At 41.5% G+C, this 21051-nt stretch overlaps 1 protein-coding gene across 2 annotated transcripts in view; it reads left to right on the top strand.

The window, feature by feature from the left end:
• JCAD (junctional cadherin 5 associated) overlaps positions 1-9646 on the top strand; it is a 260127-nt gene extending 250481 nt beyond the window's left edge. For both annotated transcript variants that reach the window (XM_069211287.1, XM_069211288.1), the window contains one exon: positions 431-9646. In XM_069211287.1, the coding sequence (XP_069067388.1) occupies positions 431-465 (35 nt within the window). In that variant the 3' untranslated portion in view covers positions 466-9646. The remainder of the gene's footprint in view (positions 1-430) is intronic.
• The last annotated feature ends 11405 nt before the right edge of the window (positions 9647-21051 follow it).

The raw sequence follows: 21051 nt of genomic DNA, 5'->3' as shown, positions 1-21051 counted from the left end.
GAAATAGCATTTGAGGTATATATGCTTTACAAAAACTTGTGGATTTTCTTCTGCTGGAAAATCATGTTTAGTTTTCAAAGATTTTGATGAATCTGTTTGACTTGCAAAGATTTTGGTGATTAGCCTTCATGGTGTTTGTGAATCCTAAAGAAACAGTCATAATGAAATTATAAACACGAGGCCACTTGAAAAGTTACTTTTTTTTTTTTAATTGGGCCCTCTGTCCTTTTGAGATGTGGAATGTTGTGACCTAAATGTATGCATCGCTTAACAGTGCGATCAAATAAGCTTTAAATATATTAATTATGTTTGTTTTAGATGTCGGTTTTTATTTTGGCTTGTACATGTAGTATGTACAGGTTTGTTTAGGAGCTTACCAAGAATAATGATTTCTAGTATGTTTACATATTTTTCCCCTTAACTTTTCCAGATTCCTATGACCCCACCAGAGTTGAACGGGTGTAATGTGAATGAAGGAGACAAGATGGGAGATTCAGCTGCTCTTGTCGGAAATTGAGCTCTCTGACCTTATTTCACAGGGTTACTGTGGACTGTGACATCTGGAGTTTGCCTTTTGAGTCTATTGTTCTTGATGTACTGACGCAGCCTTTTCTTTTGCCAAAAGGAAATTAGTCACCCGGATTGTACACAGAAGAATCAGTGATGGAGATAACAGTAACAACTGACACTGCCTTGGAAACAATTTAATTTTGTATCATTAGTAGGACTTTGTGCCAACATGTACCCATTATCAACGGGGTTTGTTTATGCAACCAGCATTGACTAGCTTTCCTCTTGGGTGGTAACTGGACATTGTAGTGTTTTAGACCTTGGTATGACTCTTACGGGATAATGAGTTAGTGTACACTTGGAGTATAAAAACATTATTTTTAAATGAATGTACACTTATACAGGATAGCAAGGTTTAGAAGCATAACTCAGCAAATATATCAAGTCAGGAAGAAGTTGCATTTTCAAAAGCTTGACATTTTTTGTGTCTGCGTAAAACTGTGTGGCTGTACTAATGTCTTCCATTCACTAACAACCTTATGGAATACATGAAGATTCTCTGGTGTCTGGCCCTGTCAACCCACACCTGGTCTCTAGGTGAGGGGCTGCAGAACAGAGGCTAGCACTGAGTTTATTTGTGGTGTATCAATTTTACGTCTGGTCAACCTTACCGTTGCTCCTCAGTTTGAATTAGCTGTTTCTTTCGTCCATCTTGGTGGCAACACCACGATTCCTGTCAGTAACTGCTCACAACTTGTTATGTTTTTTTAGGGCCACACTTATCTGGATGCCTGGTCTCAGTTTGTTTTCTGTGGCTGTCCTTTCAAATTTTGTTATGTTTTGCTTACTTTTTTATTATAAAAGGGTATACACAATTTAAAGCTCAACTTTCTCAAGAGTGGGTTAATACACAACAAGCAGCATCATCTCTTATTTCTTCATGAATTTTAGACTTTGCAATATTTAGAAACAGACAAGGCAAGGTTTCTTGCTGTTTGACAATGTGAACTCCAAAAGAAACCATTCCCCAATGTCCTCTTCTGCTGGTATGTGCAGTAACATTCTGCGTAATAGAGGCTTTTTGGCCATAAAACAGGGTCACATTTGTTAACAAAATGTGTGTAACAGTCACAAAGGGCTAGTTTTATATAAAACTGAAATTATATGAAATGGCTGTGGATGATAAATTAACATCTGGATAATCCCAGTGTGCCCATGCTTGTCACTTTCATTGCTCAGATGCTAAATCAGTAGAAAGAAAAGTGCTTCCAATCACTGCACCCCTTATTCAAGAGACCTACATATTATTAGAGCATTGGAATGTTAAGTACTCCTTTGGAGACAGTGGAGTAGCTCCAGACTTCTAATGGCTGGTTGAAGCCTGGAGCTCCAACATTTCGATGTGTGTCTTCCACAGCTGTTGCTGTGAACAAAGGCCTCACAAAGCCCGAGGGAATTTTAACCCCCACAGGCTCTGTGAGGCCATTGTTTTACTAATTAGAACATTCTGGCCTTTAGGGGTAGAATGCTCTAATAGCCTTATAGACCTCTGTAGCTGGGCTATACTGACATTAAAGGCCGGAGCCAGAGGCGAGGGCCTTTAACGATGGAGCAGAACAAATACATTGGTATGTTGGGAGCAGGACAAAAACATTGGAATGTTGGAGCTCCGGGCTTCTGCCGGTCATTAGAAGCACAAAGCACTTCATTGTTTTCAGTGGCGCTCCCAACATTCCAGTCTCTAATATTTGTTTGGGGTATTGTGTTTAACATAGCAAACATGGATCATACTTCAACACTGAAGTTTGGGTGTCCCCTCCTAGTATAGGCAGGATCTTTCGGTGTGCATATTGTCACAAGGTCTATAACTGTGGGCCTTCTTCATACCATCATCCACTGCTTCTTACCCCACTGCTTTTTACTGTCTGTTTACTTGCATTTGTACTTTGGCTTGTATTCAGGACACATCTGCAGGTGTCAGAATGGCCCAAAACTTCAGGTGAGGAGCTAGTTCTACATAGAGAAACATTTGCATCACACTTTGAGCTGAGAAGGGAGTGTATTAGGGATGAAGCCAACCAGAGGAACACCACATTTATTACACTGCAAGTAAATCACTGCTGTTGTTTGGGGTGGGGAGAAGATTTAATTGTGCCTCTTAAGTTGGCAGAACATAGTGAATACCATGCTTCATGAAGAATTGTGAATGGGCGCAATGGCAGTGTAGTTACAATTCTCCCAGCCCAGGAGCTGGATGTCCTGCCTAACATATACAGGGCATCGGGCGTCAGGAATTTGAGTTTCCCCATTGCCACTAAAGTGGCAGCAGTGAAACTCAATGGCCACATCTTGGTTGTAACCTTCTAAATCATGGTGCACATAGTCTTGCCAAAAACGTGTGGTTGTTCTGTGGTACAGAGTCGCTTAGTCTAATCCGTTTGACTGTGTAACAGGGAATCCTACTCTCCAAAAAATATTGAGCCCTATGATGCCATGAGACCATGTACTTCGTATTTAAAGGTAAATCATATCACTGGAGAAGTTTTTTTTTTTACTAATTATAATAATATATCACAGTGCAACCAACTATTTGTAGTATAATCTGTCAGCACCCAGCTATCACTATAAATGTCAATGTATAGGAACTGTCAGTATCTATTCATCAATCTTCCTGTGCAAATGTTGTTCAGAAAGTAATTTTAACATGTCATAATTGCTTATTGCTCTGTTCTGTTGAAGGTCCTGTAATTCATTCATAGACCTGAAACATGTTGGTGCCTCACACAGCCTGTAGGATATTTCTCAGTTGGAGATTGTTTATGTTGCATAGCTTAGGCTGCAAAAGTACTCGTTTTTGCCAGTCTTGGAGGCCATGTCAAGGTGTGACGTAATTATTTTTGCTGTCGCACTTACTGATGTGTAATTTATGCGTTGACTATCGTTGTCGCATACTAAAGGCCTTGACCCTCCACCCTTCTCATTTTGTAAATGACTCAAATAAGATATGTTCTTAAATAAGCAATAACAAAATTTGAGAACAAGCTTCCTACTAAATCTGTCAGTTGAAGAACAGCGATTATTTTAATTAGTAAAAGCTCCCCGCTGAAACATTGTGCCTTAAAACACGGGGAACCCCCCTCCCCTTCTGTCCGTTAATCGGAGTGAAGGTAGCTCACACAAGGGTAGGTACACTCACGGACTGCGAGGCCTCTCTTGTGGGGACTCCGAGGCCTCTCTCCACTGCGAGGCTGTGCAGTGGCACCCTGGGACATGGGGAGGGAGACCACTGCAAGATTAGGGTATGCCATCTGTGATGAGCCACAGGCAGATACTGGACTTGTTTCATTCTGTTCCTGGGATATTAAATGCAGGGCCCTGGGGCATTACAGCTGCCCCTAGCACCTCATCAAAGGTTTGACATGCAACACTGGAATAACACTGTGTCAGACCTCCCTTCAAAAAATGACTCTCAGTAAACTCACTCTTGATCCGTTTTGTTTCTTAAAATCGTTTTTTTCTCTTAGTATTCATCAGTAGCCAGGTCAGGCCTTTACTCGAATTTCATAAGTCTACCCACTTTCAGTTTCTGTCTCCGCTGCGTCTTCACTCGCCTTATGTTAAGATTTTCGTAGATTCCCTCCTTTCACTGCATTCCCTCTTCGTAAATCACCCACGGAGTTAAGCAACGCAACAGCTACTTATTGTACACACCCTTCTTTGTGTAAACAAAGTGCAGAGAAGGCCCCACAAGTGAAGGCCTTATTGAAGAAAGCAGTCTCACCACAGTTCAGTAATAGATGCCAGCGCTCTCAGTCCCAGTATGAACTGTTGGATGGTCACTAACCAGCAGACCCCAAGGGAGCTTCCCCGCAGTGCAATGCAATCTTAATACACAAACGTGTCCGTGGGAACATTACAATATAAGGATGTCGTGTTGTTGCGGTCTCCCGCCTCCTCTTTATAGTCATTTCACCCATTACTGGTTACACTCAGGCTTCGTTTGCCAAAGCACATTTAACAAAATGTACATAATAATGCAATAGAGCTGCTATGTTGCAGATTAGCCCAGCAAAACAAAGGGGAAAGAACCCCGTGGCTTCCTGCATCACCCGGCCCTCCATGATGTCGTCCAGAATGCAACGTTTTCTGGAATTCGCTGCATCGCCCATTTGCTGTTTTTATGTTTTTTGTTGCAAACTTTTTTTCTGTACTATAATCTGAACTTCAAGTGTACCCATTACTATAATAACGTAGAATGTTTTTTTTTTAATGTTATTTTTATTTTTATGGTTGTATTTGTACCGCTGTTTCCATATCCTGTGCAAAGGAAATGATACTTATGTAATTACACACTATTGTGATGTGCTCATGTGCATGTACTGTGTTGCTTCGAGCAAAAGTACACAACATCAGTAATAATCCCTGTTCACATTGAAGCCTTGCCTGCCTAAGGCTTCTTTCTTTTACACTCATTTCGTTATCACTTGGAAGAAGCGAGTTCTGTAGTTTGTGTTTGAAACTTTGACGCTACAGCACAATGTACAATATATTGGGTCACATTTACTTCATAACAAAAAAACTGCGAATGTTATCAGTATCATTTTAGTTTCTGCAACTAGGATTATCATCCGTGTCTTCCTTAATACCGAAGTATTCTTTATAAACAAAGAGAAAATGTTAGTTTAGTCAAGTAATCTATTTTAACTAAGCAACTGAATTACATTTTATAAAATCATATTTTATTATGTATATAATATTTAACAATCTGTAGAGAGATATATTGTTACATATGTATATGTGAATGGGAGTGTGGCATGTGTGCACTTGTGAGTCAGTGTAGATGTGTGTGTTTTGTGTGTAAGAATTTACCATTTGTATAATTTAAAATATAAAACCAGGGAGTGATTATAAATACATCTTGGGACTACATGCACACGTTCGTACTCTTTAATGACACCAGGAGTCACTCACAGTGCCTTCAAGTTTTGTTTTTAATTAAGCTGTTTTTTTTCAGAAAGGGAGTGTTTATCTAGTTTAAGCAATAACCCCAAGTCTAGATCAAAGTGGTTTAAGTGCCACCCTAGGCCTCCCTTCTCATGGCATCTCTGTAATGCAAGTAGCTACAAAAGGTTAGAATAAGTACTGCTTACGGTTTCGTCCATGTTTTTGAGATACACTAATGTTATTTTGGAAATAGTTGGAGATGGTTCTAGTTGGTCGAGATGGGGCACTGGCATATGTTGAGAGTTACAGTTTTACAGAAAATTAATCATTAACCCATACGAAAGTGCCTATATGAGCTTATTATGTACACACGTTGATCCTGACTTGGGTATCAAAGCTGGTTTTGAAATATTGTAATTCCTTTGTTCCCAAGTTATCAAATAACAAACAAACTTAATAATGAAGGAACAATCCCGAGTTTACGTGGCAAGGGGTAACTATTACAGGCATCAGTGGGATAGGTCCACATCAAATTTTCAGGATAACCACTGACTGGCAAGATCTGTGCCAGACGTTTAGGATTTCCACAGAAGATAAATTGACATAACTTTATGGTTCAAATCAATTTTTTTGTTTTACTGCAAAACACAAGACAGGCACGCATATCCATACATAGACTAGTCTAAAAAAACAAATAGTTAGTGACACAATATAAAAAGAGGATCCAACTGAACTCTTCCCTCCTCTCTCCCCTGTACATGCTTAAGATTTCAGTGGCAATTGGGAGGGCGTTGTCCTCTGTGATCTGAGAGTACCCCAGGCAGGCAGTGTTTTGTGGGGATAGATCGGGTGGCACGGGGAGGTCTCTTATGAGCTGTCTCCTTGTGGCTCTGAGAGTTGGTGGAGGAGACTCAAATATTTAGGGCAGGTCAGCTCGTTAAACTCTTGAGGGAGAAGGAATATGAATGAGACTCATAGTTCCTGATAGGTGTCAGGGCGGTTCTCTGCCACCAGGGTCAGTTTTTCTATGCCTAGAGTCTATACAGCCAGGAGGTGTGAGTAGGAACTTTGTCAGTGCTGCAAATGGAAATAACGTCCTAGAGAGGCGCCTCCTGGTAGCTAGGCGTAGCTGATGCTCTGGCTTGAATTTTAAGGGGTACGTTAAAGCATTGGAAAGGCCCAGCTTGATATAGGTAGGGAGACTGCAGCTGAATGTCCATGTGTATATCAGTGTCCGTCAACACCTCTTCCCCGTTGCGGACTAGTTTGGGGCAGGACCATAGGTGGTGTAAGAGGGTGCCCATGGCCCCACATTCTGCCAGCAAGTTGTGCTGCGCTCTGGGTTTCCCGGATGCAGCCTGGCCAGCATGAGATACCAATATGTGGCTATTTTCACAGCTCTTTCTGTGCTAGCTGCATTACATGCAGTGTGGCTCATGCTCTATAATACATTTCCTACTGTTCCTTATGTGCGAAGGGACTTCCCACCTCCCTGTCTCAGTGCAATTGTGCCACTGATTTCTCTCCTACAGTGGCCTGAGGGAGGAAGGTGTAAAGTTCAGAGACAAGATGCTTGTCGCCATCCTTTGTAATCAGCCATTTCTTAAAAGACGTCAAGCATCTCTGCACGCCAGGTCTCACCATGGGTTGCTGGACCCGAAGGTGGATTGGAAGATAGTGGAGGTATTCCGTCCCCGGGAAGCATAGTCTGTGTTCAGTTGGTCAAGTGGGATAAGCCCTTTGGAGTCAAAGAAGTGCCCTACTGACTTACAGCTCACCTGCTGCCAAAAGCTGTGGGATGTAGGCCCAGGGAGAAATTGGGGTTGCCCAAAACCTTTATCTTTTGGAAGGGTAGTGTGATCATGCCTTTGCATGTAGCTATGGAGTCCCAGGTCCCAAGGGTGGCTCCAGTGACAGACGAGTAGAGACCCCAGGCCACATGCTTATGATCTAGGGTAGTTTCCACACATGCGTTCCTGCCACCACCCGATCCATAAAGCAACAGTGCTACTCCTTCTCACCCCGATTTGACATACATTTTAACTGATATTCAATTTCAGTCAATGATTGTCCTGAGAATATGACTCAATTTGGGTAGATCGTTTACATCAGCTGTATGCCAATACTTGTTATGTGGATTTTTTTTTTGAAGATTTGCCGTGAGATTCAGCCCTTCTGGACCTACATTGGATGTCTCTGATTTATAGTGCGTCTACTGAAAATGCATACTATTCCACAACTTTATCTTTTTCAGTTCACCATTTAGGGATCAGAGAAGTTGGGCTGTGTCATAATTTTCACCATTCCTTATAGCTGCAAACTTCAAAGGTTTTCTTCAATGAACAGAAAAACCAAGAACTACGAAGGTCAAAACCATAGTGTGCAGCCCTATACAGTTAAAGTAGAACATCATTCTATATTAAAAATAAAAATTGGACAGCAAACTTATTGATTCAGGTTGCCAGGTATAAAAACTAACTTTGAAAACATCTTGAAAGTTAGGAGAGACAATAAAAAGAGAGCCCACTGAAATGGATAAAATGACATGGCGTATAAATTCTAGTCAAATGTAGAAGTAGGGGATAGTGTTCAATTTAATGCTACTCACTTTTTTCCTCTAGTCCCTTCACACCTCCATCATTCTATATTTTAGATTCCATTGAAAAATGAGTTTTGATTAAATAACTGTTTGTTGTATTCGTTGTCCGCTTCATAGTGCTAGCAGGAAGAGGTTATAGATGAGATGGATAAAATTCCATAAACTCTAAGCCAAGGTAGTTAAATGTCTCAGAAAGGGAAGGATAGAAAATGGACGAGATAGCCAACTGCAGTAATGTGCTCTAATGATTTCAGCAACTACAGTTACTGGTAAAGCTGTACTGCTTGCTCAAAAACTTGCAGGTGACCGCTCATGTTACCACCATAAATGTATTTATGTTTTTACATTTGATATTAATTTATGATTTGACCCTGAACAGAATGTTTTCCTTTTGTATGTGCTGCTGGTGCAGGGGACGTGAAGACAGTGGTGAAATGTAAGAGTCGCTGATATGTCAGTATTTCTGCGTGGTGGGAAAGAGAAAGTTGTTGATATGTTATGGAACATGACTGTGGTAACTCGGATGGTGGAGCATACGTTAAATAATGTAGTTCAAAATTCAGATCTTATCTAGTTTTCATAGCACGTCTGTCTGTCCATCTGTCCGTTCATCTGGAGTTCTCTCTTTCTCTGTCTCTTAAATTCTCTCTATAGCTCAGCACTCTCTAAATTGGGTTATCATACAGTTAGTGTGGGCGTCTTTGACTACAAACACGCAAACTAAGGAAGCACATCAAACATTGATTTAATGTACCTTAAAGAAATGTGTGACCATAGCTCCTAACTGAAAAATTGCGCTGGGAGGTAATGCATTGTGCCTTCATCTCTTTACAAACTTCTCACAGAGTGACATTTGTCATCTCTACTCTGCCGTCTGTGATGTATGTCCTAAGTGGAAGAGCGAAACCTGATGTTTGAGTGAAGAGCTAGAGTGCTAAATCATTAAGAGCCTGTAGAGGGCACCCGCTGATCGCTATTCATTAAGACTTATAAATATTACACAAGTCAGTAATGTTACAGAAATGCTGCTTTTTTTAACTGTTAGGGGAAGGTGAGTATTTCAGTGATTTTCCAGAAACGTCCACAATCAATACAAACCGCAATTTAAAAAAAGTAAATAAGAAACATACAAACTGTTCTGTGGATAGTCAAGAAATGTTCATGTTTCAATATTTTTATGCTATGATTCCAAGGTTTATAACGTGTATTTCGGAATGTTTAAATCACATTAAAAACCTACTTGGTAAAAAAGTAATACCGTTTTTTAACGATTATCATTTGTACATTTTAACATATGTAAAAGGATATGTACACTCATTTAAAACCTTCAATGAAGTTGCCGCACAGGGTACTGGAATTATGCAATTTTTAGAGTAATAATAACTGAATCTGAAAGCATGACACGTCACATATAATGCCATAGTAAATTGTTTGATATACAATAAATCGTATTTGCCTTGGCTCTGTTATTAGCGTCCGACTGGTGTCTGGTGGGATGTGTAGACACAGAAATGTACACTCCAGTGCCCAAATCTAATTTACTAGCGAGTCCCGAATGTACCTGGCGTGAATAAAATATTGTTCTAAGGGTCATTCTGTATTAACATATCTGCCTCTTTTGTAAAGGGTCTACTCGCAAAGGCATTTATGAGTATGTGAAATTAAACTCTAGAAGTAGCACTTCAAGTACTGAGAAATGTCCTTCTGACGTGCTGAGAGGGACCAGTCCTTTTTATTTGTACTAATTTAATATGACTATCCTGTGAGTTTTCTCTTTGTATTCTCATTTAGGTTGTTTTAGGGCTAATTAAAAGTATGATTACATGAACTAGTACTTCTGTAGTATTACTTCCAGTACTCAAAAATGCTTTTGTGACTCAACCAGCAAGACGCTAGGACCAACAGATCGCTTCACTACTGCAGAAGTGTATTTTGTAGTGCCGTGTTTAAAATTTTTGTTAATCTGAATAATGCTGTACAGAAAGAAAACAAAAAAACAATAATTTGGAAAAAGAGCAGCGGTTAAAAAAGTGAGGAAGAGTGATGCATATTGGTAGTGTTACGAAGTGCCATACTGTGACTAAAAGCACTGTGGATTTGCAAGTCGTTATTTTAAAATTGTATTGCACACAATATAAGATAGGCTGCAGCAAAATGTGCAAAGACGTTTGAGGTCTATTCGCAAACTGCATTTTTTAGTATGTTTAAATGTACTACAATAGTAGTGCTAATCACAAACGTTTGCCTGGCGGTTGGCTCTGCCTCTGCCTCTTCTGTCATTTTCTGTGCAGATTTGTCCACCCTAACTGCTGAGTCTCCACACACATACAAATGCATTTTAGTAGTAAATGTGGCTGGGCAGAGGGGAATAGCTGGAAGATCGGGAATACCTACTATTAAAGAGAGGATGATTAGTGAGGAGTAAGAAGTGGTTGAGGGAGTGTTAGGAAGATGTTAGGGAAGGACATACAAACACCTACAAAAGACTAAGCCCATTGCTATTCACAAACTGCAATTCTAGTTACTACAGCTAAAAAGTGACCTCACACAGTAGTAAATGTCTTCAGCTCAGAGCTGGAGTTACTCCAGCAACCACACATGGCCAATCACTGTTATCGCAGGAACCTCCCATAAAAAATAATGGAGGTAGGGATTTAAAATATAACCTTGAAGGAAATATTGTTAAGTTAAATTGAAGTATTTAAAATAGTTTAACAAATAAATACTCTTAATGTTAAAAAAAATATAGAAATAAAAATATGTGTAAAATATTTTAACCCTTTTAAATTTAAAAATATGTGTAACAATTTTCAATAAATATAATTATATTTTATACATAACATTTAATAATTATAAATAATTCATAGAAAGTTTTTTAGTAAGAGGGATTTTTTAATTTGAATTTCAGAAAATATTTTTTATTTCATTTAATGTATTTAAATGTATTCAAAATTAAGTTAATATTGATATAGCATTTGTTTTAGATTTTTAATAAATATACACATTTTTTTTACATTAATATTTAACATTAAGGGCCTCATTAAGACTTTGGTGGTCGGGCCGCCAGAGAGCCATGGTGGAGGTCTTTTGAACTGCACCAGGCAGACGGTCCGGAGGTTGCCGGATTACAAGTTCCACACGGGGCCTGCGTGACTGGCAGGGGGAGGCAGGGGGCAATAATATGAAGCTACTGCCAGCCATGCATCCATACCTGTCGGCACAGCAGGTGGACTGTGCCCATGCGGCACATCGTGTACGGGACACAGTGCGCCACCGAGCCCCACATTTTTTGGGCGGCCCGCATTGGCCCCTGCCTCACCCTCCATGGGGCTGTACCCTCTGGGGCCCCCATTTGGGCCCCTTACTTGTCTGACCGCCAAGCTTTCAATGACGGTTAGATCGCGATTGAAAGCTTGGTGGTCTTGCAGGTTGTAATTGCCGGGGTGGTCCCAATGCCGGGATCTCCAACACTAGCTGCTATGGTAAGGACTGCCGTGGTCCCTGCCACACTGACTATGGCGGTGCTGGCAGTCCGCTGGCAGTCTTCTGTCAGTCCGACCGCCAAACTTGTAATCCACAGACTGCTAAACTCTGAATGAAGCCCTAAGTATGTTTACTATTTTTTAAAAGTTTTTTGAAGTTTAATAAAATGTTTAACTTTCCATTTATATAACTATACGGGCATCACCAACCCCTTGCCAGAGGTCTCCTTATGGTAAATATAGGGAAAAGAGAAATAGTATATTAAACTTGAAACAAATAATAAAATGTGTTTATGTTAAATATTAATGTAAGTCTATGCTTTTCAGTAACTTTACATTTTTAAATGGTGAATATACAAAAGTATCAATGTTAAACCGTTTTAAGACTAAACATTTAAGAGTAAATAACTCATAAGCGTAAGTCTCCGTTATGAAAAGCTTCATTAGTGTTTAAGATAAAAAAAGTGTTCTCAAAATATATATTTTGCAGACTATTCCTAATGCAATCCTTTTTGCATTAGAAGGGAACGCCCCTGAACTCAGTTCATAATACCTTCACATTAAATCTCTTAAAGAATACAACTTTTTCACCATAAAGTCTCAAATGACTCCATCAATTAAAGGCATACTCTGACTTCCAATAGTCTTTAGACTTGCTGAATAAATTATTGCTCACATTTATATTTATTGCAGGTAGCAGATATTGCGGAGAGAAGGCTTATTTCTTCTTTAGTTGTCAGTCCCTATCACCTTTAAAAGTGCAGATGATCCCTCCTTCTCTTTTAGCCAGAGGGACCTCATTGTTGGCATAAACCATCCAGAACCTGTTGTTTTTTTAACTAAAACTAGGAGAACTTTTTTGTGAAATTGAAAAAGGTAGGGAAGGGCATTCCCAATAGATCCTACCCACATCACACTGTTGCTTACTGCCCTTGGTAGGTCAGTCTAATACATGTCCTATTTTATTTATACTCCACATGTGCATCTTCTTCATTTGACTGGTGACAAGGGCCTTGAGGATGCTTTTCTATTGTGGAAGAAGGTCTCAACACTACTGGTGCACATGTGTGCAGTGGTGGAGGCAGTTCCTGATGGTGTAGTTGAAGTTCCACAGGAGATGTGTAGAAAGGAAATAGAGTATCATTGTGATTTATCTTGTTTTTTTATTGTGAGGCAAGCAGATTTGGTGGCACACAGAAAAAAGTCAGTGAAGGTCATATTTGGATTACCATTGGAAGAATTAGTAGAATGAGCAGAGAAATGCAAAGGGACACGTGGTCTACTGGACATCAGCTGCCTAATCAAATGACTAGTGTCTTTGACACCTTTACAGCCATCTCCTGGAATTAATCACATTTCACTTGCAAGTCAGTGTGTGACACCAGTCACCTTTAGGCAGAGTCACTGTATTAGGTTCACCACAAGCCATGTAGCATCTATGTGAATGCTGTGGAAGGCATTTTAGACAATGGTACATGCACCAGCAAGGATTGTTGTGATGTCCCTGTGGAAAAATGCCTGAGGCTTTATGGAACAGGCCAAGAGAAAGGAGTGGTGAAGCACACAATGTGGTATGACAACCCTTTTAGTCTGTGTCAGAGCTATTATGATGCTCACAGTTTTTGAGTGCTCTGTGGCTAATCATTGTAAGGGCTCACCTGTTGCAGCAGTGTCAGTGTGGCCTGAGGGTGGACTGCACAGACACTGTACTGCATGGTCCAGGGGCCAGAGTTGAAAGTGAAAACATTTGGAGAACATTGATGTGGTTGCCCAGTGCATCCTGACGAGTTAGAGACTGGGATGAGTACTTTATCTCCACATTTATCCTCCAAGTAAAATCACCTTACCTGTATCAAGGCTTTAATCTACCATTTGTGAAGTTCATCATTCAGTCAATCAGTATTTGTAGAGCGTAGCACTATCACCCATAGGGGAATCTGGGCGCAAGGGTCATTTGATGGCATTCGTTTGTTTCTTTAAAGAAGTACTTTGAATGTTAGACTTCCCTTTGTAACTCGATTTGGAGAGCTTGGATAGTATATCAGCTAATGTGGAATATCATTTTTGTATCCTTATTCCTCCATTCCCATAGTCTTTGTTTTCCATTGGTTTCTGAAGCTGCGTATTTTTTCTAAATGACTCTAGCTTTAGTTATAAATATTTGTGGATAATCCATTTGCAAATAATTTGGACAAGACAGGAAGAAGATATGCAGCACATAAACGCACCGTTCATTCTTTCACACCCAGGAGAATTAATGTTAAGATAAGGAAAGTGTAAGAAAGCGATCTAAAATTATGCCCAAGTGTGTTGGACCCATGTAGGAGCAGAAAAGAAACTGCAACTACTCACACACTGTTTGGGGTAGAGTGACACTTCTAGAGAATCTATCCGGACTAAGGGCCCGATTATGCTTTTGGCGGTTGGACTGGCACACTACCAAAATGGCAGTTGGGAGGATGTTGCCAAGCCGGTGGCCTCATATCTGCCGTGGCTGTGGTGGTGTCACTGAGGCGGCATGCTTCGGCTTAGAAAATGAGCCTTAAGCACATGCCGCCGCAGTACAGCTCCAGATACACCTCTGACACACTGTTGCCATGCACAATCTTGTGCATGGCAACAGTGTGCCCTGACAGTACAAGCAAAGAGGGTCCTAACATGTGCCCCCAGTCACATGGCTCAGTGTGCGAAATTGCCTTGGGGTCCTGTTTGGGGCCCCTTTCCGCCAAGCCTTTCATAGCGGGGTCCCCACCATGAAAAGCTGGGTGGAAAGCATTGCTCTGCTAGCATCAGCACAGCCGTGATTGACCATGGCTTTTCCCGCACTGCGGTCTCCAAGTTCCAGGCAGATGTGGTGGTATAACCACCCTCCTTGTAATCTGGTGGTTGGCTCGCTGAGGATGCAGTGGTTGGACTGCCACCACTGATACGGTGGTCCCAGGACTGTTGTACTCATAATCGGACCCTAAGTCAAGACGAGCGGTAAGGACTTAATGAATATGAAGGTGTGATAAAAATGTTGAATATGCTCTACCTTCCTAAGGTATGCAATATAAAAGAACATTTTCACTTTGGAAAACTGTCCAGAAGCCAGATGAAACTGTGAAGGTACATATCACCACTTTTGGGAAGCTTTTGCAGCCGGTACATTGGGTGTACTTACTGACAAAAGAAGTTGCAACCACTTTGTTTTATGATGTAAATCTGACAAAACTCTGGAAGAACTGTGGCTCAAGGATGAGCCACTACTGAGTGATGTATTGGTCACAGCTAATAGTGGTCCATTTGCAGAAAAATTTTAAGTAAAGCAAGATAAATACGGGTGTGAATGCTTTTGAAGTGAAATAAAAATCTAGGATCTCCAGCCAGTTCAAAGGAAGTTGTTTCGGATGTTGTATAATTGGGCTGTAGTAAAGTTTGTAAAGATTGTCCTGCTTAAGGGGCAACTTGTTATAAGTGTGAGAAAAAAGGTAATCTTGTTAAGTGCAGTAGGAGTGGTTCAGTAACTAAAGGGATGTCAAAGAAGTGTGTGAAGAGATCAACTTACAGATGAGGGACAAAAATCAAGGACACCATACTGATGTACTGAAAATTGAAGGTTTGAACTTTGTGATAATGTTTGACTTCTGATCAAGGTTAAGCATCATCAAGGTTAAGCATAATTTCTTTATCGATGTTTAGTAACTTGTAGGTAGACAGAGTGACATTAAAGTATTTTAAAATCTTTCTGGGGGGTGGGGTAAGTAATCAAGATGATGGGTTATTTCCTTGCCCTTATCGAACACTAAGATAATGTCATAAGACAGGATGTGTGTAGCTGTGTGTAGAGGATGCAGTGAGCCAAGAATTAACTCCCCCATTTGAGAGTGGAATCATTGAGCCCTTTGAAGCAACTAAATAATTGGCTTCTGTTGCTGGTTCCCACACACCCATTGGTGGCATAACTTTTATGAGGATCTGAGGAGCTTATTTAGATGTTACTGGATACATTTCCTGTTCTTGTTTACCCTCTTTTTGCCACCCTGTATTCCTTACTTCTTCCAACTTTTTCCATGTGTCACTGTTCTGCCCTCCACTCTCCTATTCTGCTTCCTGCATTATGTGCCCAGCCCTAACGTCCCTAGCTCTCCTCCCCCACCTGGGCTACTTAATGACAGCTGCAGCCCAGGCATATGTGGTGCATGCGCTAAGAGCAAACCCGTCTGCGCTTCTCTGTGGCCTGCCTGTGCCCAGCACCAGGTAGCCTGGTCCATCTCCACCCCATTGCCGCTACCCTGCGACGACCCGTATGCCTCAGCCCCAGCCACTGCACTGCTGCCACATCGCACCTCACAACACTGAAGCTGTATTTTCCTTTGCAACCTGCAAGTTCTTTTGCAACCCTCCAAACCTACATCTCACCACATCTATACCCACTGCACTCATAGCTTACCTCACACTCAACCACACACATCAGACACTCACCACAACACACTGCTGTATTCTGCATGTTCCCCAACACCCACTCTCTCACCAAGCATGCTACCAAACTCTGGGGCCAGCTTCATGACCACTCACCGGACCTGCTGTTCCTGACAGACACCTGGCTGACCCCTGTGCCTGCATCTGACAATGCTATGGCTGTTCCTTCCAGCTTCAAGATTGCTAGATAGGACAGATCGCACAAACCGAGAGGCGAAATCGCCATTATCTTCAAGGAATCCATCCACTGCACCACCACTTCGGTGATGACCCACAGCAACATGCACCACCTGACCTTTAAGCTTCACATTACTGCCAACTTGACCCTGAGCTGCACCCTCATCTATCACCCACTGGTACCATGCACCAGCTTCACTGGTACCATTATGGTTTTCATTCCACTCTTAATCCTGAATTTAAGCACCTTCATCCTCCTTGGAGACCTCAATTTCCACCACACTGACCGGAACACAACCTCACTGCTCAAGGACCTGGCCACCTCTGGCATCACCCAGTGGGTGGAAGGGCCTACACCTGTCGCCGGTCACCTAATGGACCCAAAATTCACCACCGCAAGTGATAGCACATTAAACAAGCCGATGCTTATGACCTGGTCTGACCACGCCATTATGAATTCGAAATTCTCATCCCACACTGCCAGAGAACTATCACCGCCAAATGTGCATTTCAAGAGGGGACCATGGTCTCAGAAGCATCCTGGACATCTGAACTCCTCGAACATCAACCTCCACACAGCAATAGCTTCCCGAACTCCATCTCCAACGACTGGATCTCAACTTGTGCCAATACCTTGGCATCCTTCAACCCCAACAATACCACAAACCTAGGTTGCAAGCCAGCTCACACAAAATAGAACTCAGGATGGCCAACTGTTATGGCAAACAGTTGGAGCATAGAGGGAGACTGAACCAGAACAACACAGACAGGGACACCTTCAAATCTACCCTCAGACACATCACCAGCAGACTTGAGCCACCAAATGCTCCACACTCAGAGTGCATGGACAATAGCACCGACAGTCCCAAAGAGATCTTTATTATCATAAATATATTTGTTTTCACCTCAGTACTCTACATGTGCATCTTGTTCATTTTTACCTTCCGATCCAGGGTGGATTTCACCCTCAAAATAATGATTTCTCTAGGTTGGGACAAGGAAAGATTTTATTAAAGGCAATGGGATGGAAATTGTAGGGCTGTGTCTTTTGAATTGGTTACTTACAACAGCAATCAACAACATAAATGTGACGTTTTGTAATGTTACTGCTTATCAGCATCTATCAGTGAAGATTTTGGTCTCTTCTGCCTTTGATTGTGTGATGAGGCATTCAGTAGTCGTTTAGAACAGGCTACTTCATAGGTGACAAAATTATTGAACTCAAGTGACTGAAATGATGAAACCCATGAAGGCATTCGATTAGTGTGGTTTGTACTAAAAAGGCGGCACATGGCCATCAACAAGGAGTAGAAAATTTCAGGCAAGGGCTAAGGCCAAGGGCGGTTCTTCCTTAAGAGCAAAGGAGTATGGCCCGACTGTAGCGAGCGCAGCAGGTGAACACACATAAAATGGCTTAATAATGGCATTTTATTTTGCCACTAGCTTGCGCTGTGTTCAGCGCAAGTCTGAGGGCATGGGGAGGGGAGGAATTGTACAATTGCTGGATGACTGCTGCTCCTTTCAGTGCGCATGTTGGGTTGGCCGGCTGTCTAGCTACGCCAACCCGGCATGCACACTGAAAACATGTTCACTCAAGACCCAGCAAACCCAAGGCTGTCAAACAGCCAGGGGATTGCTTGCACAGGCCTCAGCCTCAAATGTAGCCTGCTCCCACCAATCCTGGAGCTGCTCTTATGCTGAAAACAGCGTGAGAGCAGCTCCAGGATTGGTTGGATTTGCGTTACCGCTGAGCAGGAAGGAAGTCTTTCCAGTCTTCCTTGTGGGCACCGAAGGAGAAGTGCGGCTCAGGAGGGAGCCGCAAATATGGGGAGTTTGGCGCCATCGTGGCCCACCATATATTTGTCCTGCAGGCCGCCACTAGCCATGCCTGGAGTACCCCCTTGGACTGGTGAGGAACAACAAGCCGTTAGGCTAAACAGAAGGAAAAATGCAGTTAAGAAAGGGTCTATTAAACTCAATGTCAAGGAGAAAAGATAGGCAAATAACATTGTACAGTACAAAATGCATGCTTAATAAAGCAGGGTCTGATAAAGGTCAATTCACTTATAATTTTAGTGAAAGAAACATCAATACAAGTCTGTTGATCCAAATGTTTTTGCACTTTTATTAATTTCTTTGATTCAAATTCAAATAGAAACCAACATTTTTCTAAAACAGCTGTCAAAATGTTTTTCGGGGAAAAAAAACCTGTCATTTAAAAAATAAAGAATACGAGTCTTAATCAAATTAGTAATATTACCTACACGCATTACATATGATTGACTTAAGACCTTCGATACATGCCTTTTTTTAAACCACATTGCATATGCATTGTACATAATTAAAGTAATCAATACAATCAATACAATGCCAATGTCAGTGACTCCAAACTGTAATCAGACACAAAGAATCCAAAAGCAATTTTTGATACAAAGGAAAATAATATGTTCCCCAATAAACCTCCCCCAATGAATTTTGATCTCATAAAAATACCTTAATTACATTCCTGGCTAGGCGAGGCTGGGCTAGACCCTCCCTCTGATATTGATTTACTGGACAATTAATTGTGTGCTAAGAGTTTGGTGAGGTTTCTTCTGCTCTCTTATGCGTGGTAGCTGCACTATGGGTAAGCGATCTGTGCCACGTAAGCCCACCAGCATTAATACTATATTAGAATTCGTTATAGGGGTAGTGGCAACAGAGATTGACTTGTCAGAAAGGAGATTATCCTTGGGTGGGGTGGACATTGTGGACAAGTTAAAAGATGTTGCAAATGTTTTAAATGATCCTGCTGGGGGTAACCAGCCGGAGGAGAATTTTGCTGGTGTTCATGGCTTTCAAATATCCCCAAGGTCCTGAAACCCTTGCAAGGCACTATGCCTACTTTGCCTGCCATTCCTGATTGTAGGAGGTTTTCTTTGTCGTTGGAGAGGGCAGAGAACAAACTATCCCCTATTGAACCTGTTTCTAAATGGAAAAAATGAGGTCCACGTGGGGGAGGGCCTGGTTTACAGCTGGACACAGATAAGCGCAAACAAAAGAGTATTCATGCGACTACTGGGGGCTCTGGTTGGGAGGTTACTTTTAAGCGGCTAGAGTCCACTTTAGCAGCTCAAGAGGAACCTATAAGATCGAGGCTGGAGAAAATCAAGTCTCGTTTGTAGTTTTTGTATAATCACATACTGGGAAGGGCCCACACAATGTTAAATTAAACTCGCTTGCAGCTGGAGATGGGGTTAAGCAGGTTGATAGTCAGCAGATAGGCAGGAGGCTGCACGGTGTTCTGGATATTCGGTTCATCAGTCATCGTTCATGCATCCTTATGTGAACTGCCTCAGAAGGCAGAGTGTTCCACTAGTGCTTTCAGTGGGGCAGTAAGAGTGGGCCAAAAAAGGGTTATCTGGGCTCTCCTCTGCCCGAGTTCCAGACCCAGCACTATCAGCAGGCATTAGGGCCATCATCAATTGCTTATGAAAGTGATTACCATGGGAGCAGGGCTCTATCAATTTTTTTTGATGGGCAAACTTGGTCCCCAGCTTCCACGCTTTATCTCCCCCTTAGTGGCTATTCTGGTTAACGTTAGTCCCTTGCTGTCAGGGGTGACAGAATCCACCTTTGAATTCATACAGAGATCAAAGCATTGGTGTTTTTTAAGGGGGAGCTATCCAGCTTGGGTTGTGACAAGATCATAATGGCTCGACGAGGATTGGCTGGGCTTTGGGAAGAAGCAATGTGTTGGTGACTATATTGTGCTGAATTTCAGGGAATCAGAAAATGCTACTCAGAAATATAAGTCATGGGGTCGCAGATGTGTGCCCCCCATAATAAAACAATAGTAGCCTCAAAAACTAAGGACATTGTGGCGCCACTAGAATTGAGAAATAGATATTAACCCTTGGGAGATCTAGATGTGGCAGGGAGGTATTTACAGAAGTTTGCCCTGGGGTAGGTCAGATCATTGGGGTATTCAGATTGAAAATCATTGTGTAGTAGGGTGTGGGTATGTCAAGATGGAGCAGAAATTCAATCAAAGCAGTTTTATCCAAATAATTGGTTGGAACATAGCCGGTCTTAATAACAAAAAAGATGATCTGAGTTGGTTAAATTTGAATTGTGCATATCAGATAGTAACCTTGCAGGAATCCTGGGCTGTATCTAACTCATTTTTAATAGATGGGGTTTCCTCCTTTTTTTCTTCACCATTCCAACCAGTCATGGTAGAATATGTGGGGGCTTACTCACTCTTGTTTCTTTAAACATCTTATGCACCTTGCACCCCTAGTTTAATTGATTCCAGCTCTAAGAATTTGCTAGAGATAAATTAGACTTTAAAACAGCTCCTAGTCTTGTAGTTGTTAAGTTGTTAATTTTTATAATTCTTTTCTGCAGACACACCCTAATGAGCATCTCAGTGTTTTGAAGAAATATCTTGAATTATATAGAGAAGAGCACCATAGTCCATATTCGGTGATTGTTCTTGGTGATTTTAATGTGCATAAATACCAGTTGGGATGTGTTATCAATGGTGACTATTGTGTAGGGTATTTGGAGTTTGCCTACTTTGAGCATACTGAGCAAGGAGAATTACTTAAGGCCATCCTAGCTGATTGTAATTTGCATTGTCTTAATAACGAGTGGGGGAGGCTCTCATGCCATCCTCCAGAGAAGGGGTTGTAATACTACAGTTGATTATATTTTAACATCTGGTTATGTCCATGATAGGGCAAAACATTTTGATGATAAAAGGAGCTTGAATAGTAATCATAACCCTCTTGTAGTTGAGTTAAGCTGAGATGTAGGGGCCATGGAGAGTCCAGGAGTGGGGTGTGAAGGTAACGTGTTGCAACTAAAGGACCAAGACCGCCATATAAAGTTGGA

This window comes from Pleurodeles waltl, chromosome 10 (genome assembly GCF_031143425.1).
Source record: "Pleurodeles waltl isolate 20211129_DDA chromosome 10, aPleWal1.hap1.20221129, whole genome shotgun sequence".
Taxonomy (NCBI): domain Eukaryota; kingdom Metazoa; phylum Chordata; class Amphibia; order Caudata; family Salamandridae; genus Pleurodeles; species Pleurodeles waltl.
The sequence above is the reverse complement of the archived record's forward strand: the minus strand, read 5'-3'. Positions and strand labels throughout refer to the sequence as shown.